This window comes from Henckelia pumila, chromosome 1 (genome assembly GCF_033568475.1).
Source record: "Henckelia pumila isolate YLH828 chromosome 1, ASM3356847v2, whole genome shotgun sequence".
In the NCBI taxonomy this organism is placed as follows: Eukaryota; Viridiplantae; Streptophyta; class Magnoliopsida; order Lamiales; family Gesneriaceae; genus Henckelia; species Henckelia pumila.
Window position 1 is genome coordinate 78,892,658 of NC_133120.1, and position 12,016 is coordinate 78,904,673.

Genomic DNA, 12,016 nt, shown 5'->3' on the forward strand with positions numbered 1-12,016 from the left:
GTGTAGGTTATCGTTGTCAAGTGCAGGCCTAGGAATAGATTGTCGCATTTTGAACTGCCTCAAGACCCGATCAGGACGATGCATCTCCACAATATCAAAACAAATCAGAGGACAAACACATCTCCAGATTCTATTATCGTATGTACTAATGATCGCTTTAACATCAACATCTTTCTTGTTGTAAACTATCCAATTAAACTGCATAATAATAATAATAAAATTATTTTTAATTAATAAATATAAATTAATATAATTGCTGTAAAATTTCAATAATCCAATAACACACCTCGGCATTAGTCATATGATCGAAGCAATCCCTTATAATTCTAGCAGCGTGCGTTGGTGAATGAGTGTAACTAAACACATTTGACCACCTACAATAAAAAAAGATTATTAAAATTATTACAAAATTAATTTGTAATTTATAAAAAGCTAATATTTTTCAAATATTACCGTGCACCATAAGGAGCATATGGAATATCTTCCTCGAATTCATTTTGAGGCACAGTCAGAGATAATCCATTTATATCAGGATTAACAAATGTAATCCTGCTCCATGCCCATACCTGCCATCAGTAATAAATTAAATTATAAATTATTATAATGTGATATTAGGTGAACTTAAAATTTATACCTGTAGGATAAATAGAGGCCCGGATATTATAGCTTTTCTTATCCGTGTTGCATTGCATAACTCACGATATAGGAATGCTAGAACTGCACTTCCCCAACTATAAGATCTGATGTGTTCAATATCCCGAAGTAGTTGCAAAAAAATCAATTTAACAGATCCTCCTTGATAATCTGGAACCATAATTCCTCCAATAATCATTAATGCTACACAACGGGTATATTTTACGACATCTATTTCTGGACTATTATCATCGATATGTGCAGCCATGCAATGCTCATATAAAGCGGTCATCGATAAGTGACCACCTTTGAAATGCGACGTCAGTGGCGTAAATCCCAATAAATCCAAACATATATGCTGTCACTCTTCAACTTTGCGTGAAACATCTATACCAATTACAGGCTCACCATCAATAGGTAGACCCCAAATAATGGAAATATCCTGTAAAGTGATGGTTGCTTCACCACATCTAAAATGAAAGGTATGTGTTTCACGTCGCCATCGTTCAACCAAAGCAGTAATTAAATGATTATCATATTGCCGAGATCCACACAACAAAACACCATAAAACCCCATATTATTTAAATATGCAATCACACGACTGTGCAGACCATGCTCATTAAATAACTGCCAAATCAAATTATCGGATCGTTTGACTCGAACTATGTCATCAATTGTTATTGTGAAAACTTCTGACAACATATGTGTGGCTTGTAAATATAGCACACTGGAATCTATTGGCCCTCGATTTGTTTTCATCCTGACAAATATACTAACAATTATATAATGCAAACCAATAAACACATATTATAAAATTAAAAAATAACAAAACATAAAAATAAAATAAAATAAAATAAAATAAATTTTAATCTATACATATAACAATATATGTCTATATATTGCACATTTTTAATATAATAACGATAACAATAAATTTTATATATATATATATATATATATATATATATATACACGTATATTTCAATCTAATAATCTATATTATATAGTATATCAATAATAAGGTAATATCACATGCGTATATATCTAATATAATAACAATAACAATAATAAAGTTTATATATATATTTTTTAGTATTTTAATATATATATATATATATATATAATTCTATATTTATATATATTATAAGATTAAAATAATAATAATAACAACACTTAACGTAACATAACTATTTTTATTATTAATACATTTAATTTTTATTATATTAATATAATATAGTTAATTATAAAAAAGAAGAAATTTGAAATATATACTAAAACATATTATTAAAATAAACTCAAAAAATCAAAATAATGCTTAAAAAAATTCTGAAAAACAATCCATACCTTCAAATGGCTTTTTTTAGTACCTGCAACCAACAATTAAACATATTTCAATTATAGTAACTCAATTAAACCAAAACACCCAAATTAAAAAACCCTAATCTCGAATTTACCTTAATTTTGAAATAGAGCTCCAACCAACCAAAATATCTTCTTGCTAGTTTGAACAACGATCGGCGGTGATGGAAGATGTGAAAATGCTCCACCTGTGGTCGGACGATGTTTTCGATACGGCGAAGAAAACTCAAAAAATTGGTGTAAAAAAAAACCTCTCGTTGTAAGGATTCCGAAACTACTCTCGATTTGTAATTGGAGGAACGATGATGGAGAAATCTAATGTTAAAGAAACAAAAATTGATAAGGAGAGAAGAGTGCCGTAGACAATGGAGGATTTCAGAAAAAACAAACTGATAATGTGGGTGGGGGCAGTGCATTATCAATAATGGAGCGGATGCTGTGTCGTGGCGTTGGAGTGTGCCACGCCGCAGCATCCGCTCCAAATGTTAGCGGACTCTGCCCACGTGTACTGAGTATCCGCTGTCAAATTTGGAGTTTTACGGTATTTGTAAAATTTTTTTAATTTTACATTATTTTTGACATTTATTATTTAATTTACGGTAAAAATAAAAAAAACCCCTAGTTTGGCACCTCTTTAATGAAGAGATACCACACAAATTCAATGATAACCAAAAGGTCAGGCGATTAAAAGAAATAATGTGTACGTGTACGAAAGATTGCACTATTTCATGTAAATAAGTATATTTTCATTCATATTTTTTCAATCTCTATAAATAGATCTCAGGAATGAAAATTGTTATTCAGAAACTCCCTTATACAATATTTTTGTCCAGAATATATATTGTTGCATACAATTTTTGTTCAGCACTTTTTGAGGGTTCAAAAAGCATTTTGAAGTTTATTGGGTTTTATAATTGGGAATGCTCCTATTATAAATTAAACAAAAGTCGTATCGTGGGCGACGATTACCGTATTTAATAAACATCGTGTTTGGGGCAAAATCGTCTTAAGAAAAGAGAGTCAAACTCTAGTATTAACTTTAACATTCTGACAGTGTCTTGTTTCGGTGCATGTGGGAACATCAACCAAACAGTTTAAGTTTGCACATAACCCAGACCCAACAATTCTTCTATACTAGTAATTCACGCAAAGAAAATTCACATGCAAAAATAGTTTATATTACATAAATATTTTATATTACATCTAAAAATTGTGATTATTTTTTATATTTTTAAATTAAAAAATATAATTAAAAGATGATAGTTATAAGTAGCAAGAATATTTTTGTCAATCCATTAATTTGACTAAGGTGGTTATTCTAAAGGGTTCATACATTATTAATTATTATATTATATAGATAATTCAACTTCTCCAAATAGAAAAGAATCCACTAAAGTAATTTCATTCAACGACAAAGTACGAAGGCTTTAGCAAACCCTCGAAGTAATTGCAAGATTCAATTACTCAAACAATTTGCTAATTATACTTGTTAATATTCAGAATTGAACCTAGCTCAACTCCAAAATCTAACTCAAAGAATGAAGTTATCCACGAAAATATATAGAACTCTAAAAAATTTTATATAACAATACTTACAACCGAATTCCAAAATTCAAGTAGATATTGCACACCTTAGCTGCTTACAAAATTAACACACAGAATATTATTTTCGCTTAAAAAAAAAACGCACACAAACAGAATATGAGTCTAAACAATATTGAAGTGAAGATATCGGAAAATGTACGTGCAAACTATGCCATAGTGGCGACAGCTGGTTTGCAGAGTCCATTGTGTGTTTTGTCTCGTAACTCATTATTTTCAACATAGAAATTATTGCACTATTTATTAGAATATATATATTTAAAAAGGGACTTTAATTTGTGATTTTACGTGTATGTCCTTGTGCTGTTAATTTTTTATTTTTTGGTTTTTAGGATAGTTGGTCTTTTCCGTATATTGCATCTTCTTTTCCGTAAATTTTATTTAAATTCAATCATGATTTTATTTTTATCTATATTTTAAAAAATTTATATTAAATAATGTATCACTCATAATATCATTTTTTTTATGAAAAAACTGCAATTTTGGTCATTTATGTTTGTCACTTTGCGATTTCGGTACTTTATGTTTTTATATTTCAGTTTTAGTCCTGCATGTTTCGATTTTTGGCAATTTCAGTCCTTTTTATTTGAAAATACTTACGTGGTACTGTACACGTCAGCTCCACATCAACATTGCATTGATGCCACATCAGCGTCACGTCGGAAAATGACTAAAATTACAAAAAAAAAATAAAGATAACGAACTAAAACTGAAATCTGAAAATATATAGGACCAAAATTGCAAAGTGACAAAGATACAGGACCAAAAAAATAATTTTTCATTTTTTTAATCTCTACTGCGTATATATATATGTGTATAGTAAAAAACAAACAGTCTATTGAAAACAAAAATTAAATTTTGTTTAATCGTGAAAAAAAAATATTTAATTTTTTTTAAAATCAATCGTATTTTTATCTATATTTTAAATTTTTTAGATTAAATAGTCTATCACTCATAATATAAATTTTTTATCTTCAATATTATCTTTATCTATAATTTTAAATCCAATTATATCTTTATTTCTATTTTTAAATTTAATGATAATGTCTATACTATCTTTACAAAGAAGTTTTGAGCAGAATTTTAGTTTCTACTTTTAGCAGACTTTTTTACTTTTTATGTAAAGATAAATTGATGGCGTTCATTTATTGTAAATGAAGTTTTGTTTTGAAATTTGTAAAAAATACAGTAATCTCATTGAACTTTTAATCATCCTTTTACTTTAGGGGCCCAATAGTTTTAGAAATCTAAGAGACTTTTATTAAATGTGTTTTGAAATTCATATTTTTGCTATCTATGCATTATAAATTTAACGGGTTTTCATTTTATATTGAGATTTAAATCAAACTATAATTTTTTGATTAATAATATTTTTGTCCTATTTATTTTTTTTTTAAAAAAAAATTTATAAGTATCTTTAGGCAATTTTAATACATTCTAACTTGTGATGATTTTATTGGTCTCAAGACTGATCGTGCACAAGTAAATATAATAGAAAAATGATATTATAAATTTATCATGTTTTACGTGGTTATGATTGTAAAGAAATCGATCTCGCTGTAATTAAGTTCAAATAAATTTAACCAGTCATTAATATTTATTATTGACAGATATTATAAGCGAAAATCGAGAACTCTCGATAAATTAAATTTTGTTTGGAATTGTATTGGACAGTCATAAGAATCGAAAACCCGAAATAATTTAGCAGATTTTTTTTTAATTTTTTTAAAAAGTTTGCAGACAATGTTTGTAGAAATCGAAATATTGAAATTATACATTTTTCTACAATTGTTAATAATGACTATTGACTAATCGTATATTTTTAATATATATATAATGAAATTTTCTACTTTTAGCAATAACGTCCCATACAATACATTTTTTAATTCACATTTGCTGCAAATGGGGCTGCCTCTCATAACTTTTTTTTTTTGGGTTACAAATGAGATATTTCATTAACGAATTGAACGTCTTAATTTTATTCATTTTGTTGAAAATGTGGAATTGAAATCAATTTTGACAACATAATATATCAATAGGATTGATATAAATTTTTTTCCACTTTATAAATACTTATGATACAGATATTTATTTATATATCATTTGCTTAAATTATTAATTACTAGCTGTGTCTACTTATGTTGAATGTGAAAACAATAACAATGAAAGCAATATTATGATATTTGTTGAATTTTTTACTCTTGAAATTTGATCGGTTATATTTTCTATATATCATGTCATCAGTCAATTTTTATTCTTAACTTATTAATTCGCGCTATCACATTTAGTTATTTTTAATCAATGACATGTCATCGAAAAATGATGACGTTAATAAAATTTACTGACATGACAACGAATATTGATGAAGTGTCCAACAAATGTCGAATTAGATCTCAGGTAAAAATGAATAAAATTTTTAAAAATACAAGTTGATGGGATAAAAGTCATAAAACTAAGAACTGACGATAAAATGAGATATAATTAAAAACGTACAACATAATTCTTTATCAAAGACAAAAATAAAAGGTAAATTTATTTTTAAAAAATATAGAAATATATGAAGTGCCTAAACTTATTCAGTTTCTGCCGCCGTTGTTTTTTGCTATCTAAATTTGTGACTTGTCTACTGAAGAATTTTTATGAGAGAGTGAAATACAATTTTAGAAAAATTGTAATTTTAGTCCCTTAAATTGATTTGTTTTGGTTTATAGTGCTTTAATTTATCAAAGTTAGTAACTTTAATTTTGTTTTGGTTTTTTGTTTGACCCAAAACCTATAAAATCCGTCAAATATGGTTTATTGATAGTGATACTCTCTCACGCGAATATCACCATATTGGTGCAAAAAAGGAAAGGGAAAATAAAGCAAACGCCGTCCAAAACTTCAAAATGATAGGAAAAATTAAAGTTTGTCGATTCCCTTTATTTTTGTTTATCGTATAATATAGACTTTTTTGGTTACGTTTAGGATCTATATCCGTGAGATCGATTTATACGATTCACGTCTATTGTGAAAAGTTATACGTTTGACATAAAAAAAATAATATATTTTTATGAGTCGGCTCGGGTAGGAGATCCGTCTCACAAAATTGACCAGTGAGACTGTTTGTCTCATATGAATTTTTGTATATATAGGAGTAGATGTGTCAAAATGGGTTAAGCCTGTCGGGTTGGTCTGTCCCATCCCGCTGTACAAACTAGGTGGGTTGAGCTGACAATTTCCCAACCCACCAAATGGCAGGCTGACCCGCCCCATCCTGCCTAATGGTGGGTTGTGGGCTGTGGGTTGTTGCGGGTCAGACCATCAAAATCCGCCAAATTACAAGTAAGTCCGTTGGGTTGACCGCTCTGCCATCTAAAATAAGTGGGTTGAGTTGGTGTTTTTCAACCCTATTAAAAGGTGGTTCGCTCCATCGCCCCGCATAATGGTGGATTGCGGTGGGTTGTGAATCGACCCGTCCTGCTAGCCCATTTTGATACTTATATATAGGAAGACAAACGGTTATATTTTTAGAAAATGTGATATAACTTTTTTACAAAATGTGATATAACTTTAACAAATCATTAATTTATTGTATTAACGATTATATGGAGTACTTGTAGCAATTTTCAGAAAACTGTTATCTTAATAAGATTCATATTTTAACCCAAACTGGGACTGAAAAATTATTATTATGTATAAAAAAATTATTGTGCTAAACACATGCAAGTCTCAGAATATCTTTCCAATAGTTGGCATGAAAGAATCCCTGTAAAGTCTATACACATTGGACCCCCTGCAGGCTCTGAAAGTGGGCAGCTCCAAGTTGTCGGATGGAAGACCAAACAAGTTAGAATACAATTAAGTTCAAAGATTTTAAATGGAAAAGAGGGGCAATAATAATGTGACCACATATGACATTTTCACAAGGAATAACCAAAAATGATAAGGAATCCTAAATGATAAGCATGGTATGTATCTCGAGAGGTATCATTCACAAAAGAAAGAAAGGAAAAAAAAAAAAAAAGATTCCTCCAAAGTTGTGGAAGCTTTAAAGATTTACTTAGTTCCGGTTCGCGTTTCGGACCAGTTATGCCATGAAATTCGAAACCCTAAATTAATAAGTTGGATATATAAAAGGTCATTCAATCACGTTATAACTTTGTTATGAGCACATCGATCCCAATTCCCATCTCCAAATTTCTCAAACCATTAATTAATGAAAAGTCAAAGTTAGAAACCGGTCACTAAAATTGACTTCAAATTAAAACCTAGAATTAATTAACTCCCCATTCTTATCAAAAGTGCATAGAATAATTAATGCATGGAATCTTTTACCAAAGAATCCCTTGAGAAAGATCTCTTTCAACAGGATCCTAATTCCAAGTTGCATGTGGGACTTAAAGTTGGTGACAAAGAAATGCAAACCAATCACCAAGATTAAATTTACTCGACACCAACGTGGATGATAAGGATTCTATATGTTTCGCCATCATCTTTCACCACCAAAGAATATCTTTTGGGAATCACGATCGATCGGTTTAATTTCTTCTTTTTTTCTTATAAATTAATCAGAATTTGGCTGACTTGATTAATTGTTTTATAGGTTTGGGACTTCGAGAATCAAGAAAAGTCCTGCAATATCCCATTTCAAAGCTTTCATAATAATCATCCAAAACCAAAAAAATAAAATAAAATAAAATCTATTCACATTTATGAGGAAATTAAGAAATGAAATATATATACACACTAAATTTTATCCCTCTGACTCCTCCGGTACGTACAGCTAGAGCCAATTGGATTATGATCTGCAATTGGCACAATTGCACAAAATACAAGAAAAAAATTGAAAGTGAAGTACGTACGTACGTACATGCATGTGTAATATTATCCTGTAAGCGCAGTGCTATGCTGGCTGTGGCCTGTGACTGTGAGCCATTTGATTTTGTGGTTAAATGACATGACAAGATTCTCTGTAAAGATATACAAGCTCGGGGGCCACATTTTACCTGTGAACTCTGCTCAAGAAATAAAAAAGTGCTAACTCGAACCAGCTGGCCTGAATATTTCACTTTTTACCCACCGTGAATATATATGTATCTGCATGTCACGTTATGTACACACTACATAAAACCATCTAAAAAGCCAATGGGTAAAATTTTCCTTTTGCCTTTTTGTTTTTGCTGTTGATTCAAATCTTATCTGATTTTCGGACCTTTTTTTATCACCTGAAGAGTTGGACCACTGGCCAATGCTATAAATACAGCAGCAAACCGACCCATATAGGCACATCTATCGCAACACGTACAATATTTTCCTTACTAATTATATATAAAGCAAAAAAAAAATAAAATTATATATAATGGGTTCGAATTCGACGACATGGACGGAGAAGGAAAACAAGAGGTTCGAGGATGCGTTAGCGGATTTCGACAAGAACTCGCCGGAGCGGTGGAACCGTCTGGCCAGAGCGGTGGGGGGGAAGACCGTGGAGGAGGTGAAATGCCATTACCAGAAGCTTGCCGAAGATCTTGATCACATTGAGAATGGGAAAGTGCCTCTTCCCAATTACAAATCTTATGCTGAAAATGGCAAAGGATCATATAATAAATTTATCAACGATCAGGAACAAAGGTTCTAATTTAAGATCACACAATATGATTTTTTATTAATTATTAATTATATATATTTATAAATAAATAAATATAATATTTGTTGGCAGGCTGAAGTATCTGAAGCTCCAATAAAGTAAATTAAAGCCCAATTAAGAGCGCACAGATCCTGCTTCCACGCGACTCATGTGAAGGGAAATTGTATAAACCAAAATCAAATAATTAATTATCTTGAGCATATTATAAATATGTAATGTAATTTGTGTTTCGCATTATCAATGTTAATATTATATTCTATGATTCTGCATATTAATTAATTATCTAACCTAGAACTAGCTATTCTCAACGGTTTACAATTCACGTGGGGCCGGCAGATTAAAAAAAATGCATAATTTAATATAATTCTACAAAAAAAAAATGATAATTTGTTAAATATTTTTCATGAATTAAAATTTATTTCACGCGTGTGTAATATATAAGGAACTTCCACTGGGATACAAGAAAAGTTATATGAGATAAAAAAAAAAAGTCAATATAACTTTGGTTAAATATTTTATTTAATCCATAATATTTCAAAAAATATTTTATTATTAAGTTATATATCACAATACATGTGCAAACAGGTACCAAGTACGTAACGAACTATTCGGACCCATCCTCTTCTTCGTAAACTTTCCTCCACTCCTTTGACTTCTGCAGCTCAGCTCCGAAGCCATGGACGGAGGATCAGGCGGCGGCCAATCTCAGGAAACTGCCTCCTCCGCCGCCGCCGCCACGGTCGGCGTGCGGATCCACCATGGCCGCAGCCTGCCGGACTTCCTTCAAAGTGTCAACTTGAAGTACGTTAAACTCGGGTACCATTACTTGATCTCCCATTTGTTGACTCTCTGTTTAATCCCCTCGATGATCATCGTAATCATCGAAGCTTCTCAAATGGATCACAACGACCTCCGTCAATTATGGCTTCATTTGCGATACAATCTGGCTTCTGTTGTAGTTTGCTCCGCCTTTCTCGTATTCGGATCCACGGTCTACATCATGACCCGACCCAGACCCGTCTACCTGGTCGATTACTCCTGCTACCGCGCCCCGGATCGTTTGAAGGCTCCGTTCCAGACTTTCATGGAGCATTCGCGATTAACGGGGGATTTTGACGAGTCTTCGCTCGAATTTCAGAGGAAAATCCTCGAAAGGTCGGGTCTTGGGGATGACACCTACGTTCCGGAGGCGATGCATTTCCTCCCGCCGACGCCGTCTATTCAGGCGGCCAGGGAGGAGGCGGAGCAGGTAATGTACGGTGCACTGGATAATTTGTTTGCTTATACGAATTTGAAGCCTAAGGATATTGGGATTTTGGTAGTGAATTGTAGCTTGTTTAATCCCACACCTTCGTTATCTGCCATGATTGTTAACAAGTACAAGTTGAGGGGAAATGTTAGGAGTTTTAACTTAGGGGGAATGGGGTGTAGTGCAGGGGTGATTGCAGTTGATTTAGCTAAGGATTTGTTACAAGTTCATAGGAATACTTATGCCATTGTGGTGAGCACTGAAAACATCACCCAGAATTGGTATTTTGGGAACAAGAAATCGATGTTGATACCGAATTGTCTGTTTCGAGTAGGGGGTGCCGCGGTTTTGTTGTCTAATAAAACAGGGGATAAGGCAAGGGCCAAGTACAAGCTTGTTCATGTGGTGAGAACCCATAAAGGATCGGATGATAAGGCTTTCAGGTGTGTGTATCAGGAGCAGGACGACGCGGGGAAAACCGGTGTTTCTTTGTCGAAAGATCTCATGGCTATAGCCGGAGGGGCTCTAAAGACTAATATCACCACATTGGGTCCTCTGGTGCTTCCCATAAGTGAGCAGCTCTTGTTCTTCGCGAAATTGATACTTAAGAAGTTTTTGAGCAAGAATGTGAAGCCTTATATCCCGGATTTTAAGCTGGCTTTCGATCATTTCTGTATACATGCTGGGGGAAGGGCTGTGATCGATGAGCTGGAAAAGAACCTGCAGCTGATGCCGGTTCATGTGGAAGCTTCGAGAATGACTCTGCACCGGTTCGGGAACACTTCTTCCAGCTCCATCTGGTACGAGCTTGCTTACATTGAAGCCAAGGGAAGAATGCGGAGGGGCCATAGAGTGTGGCAGATTGCTTTTGGGAGTGGTTTCAAATGTAACAGTGCGGTGTGGGAGGCGATTCGCAATGTTAAAACCTCTAGAAACAGCCCTTGGGCAGATTGCATCGATAAGTATCCTGTGGAAGTAGTATCTTAGCATAACAAAACACATAATTGTCTGTTTTAACACTTGGTATTGTGTAGTTTAAGGCCACTTCTTTATTCAATAATATGATCAGGAACTTCGGTCGAACGTCATTAAATCTTCGTTCCGTCCCCGGTCTTCTCAGTTTCATCTTAAAAAATGCATCAGATCTTAACATTTATTTTACATCAGTTCGTTGCCTACATTTGCACTTAGAAAAATCAATGTATATGTGTATCTAAGCCCATAAGAAAGTATTTGTGGCTGACTATAGTCGGCTACAGATGTAGATCTTGTCCTGTTTTAACATTATTTGAAAGCTGGCACCAATATGTTGTAGTAGTCGTTAGAGAATTTTTAAGTAATAATGTCGGGGCATGCTTTGTTTTGTCTCTTTGAATTGTCGCCTGTGAAACTTGAGAATCTAGTGATGCTATTTCATTTGCCCAAGAGCCGACCGACAAATGTTAATTTCTGCGGATTTTAAAAGTAGCTTCCCTCCACCACATTACAATAATCAATTTTTAATCTCTAATTAAGTTAATTTACTAAAATAAAATTTTTTTTT

General features: G+C 32.5%; 1 protein-coding gene across 1 annotated transcript; it reads left to right on the forward strand.

Moving 5' to 3' along the window:
• Nucleotides 1-9,808: 9,808 nt before the first annotated feature.
• Nucleotides 9,809-11,769, forward strand: LOC140876061 (3-ketoacyl-CoA synthase 4-like). Its single transcript, XM_073279917.1, has one exon. The coding sequence runs from the start codon at nucleotides 9,901-9,903 to the stop codon at nucleotides 11,458-11,460; it is 1,560 nt and encodes a 519-aa protein (XP_073136018.1). The 5' UTR covers nucleotides 9,809-9,900; the 3' UTR covers nucleotides 11,461-11,769.
• The last annotated feature ends 247 nt before the right edge of the window (nucleotides 11,770-12,016 follow it).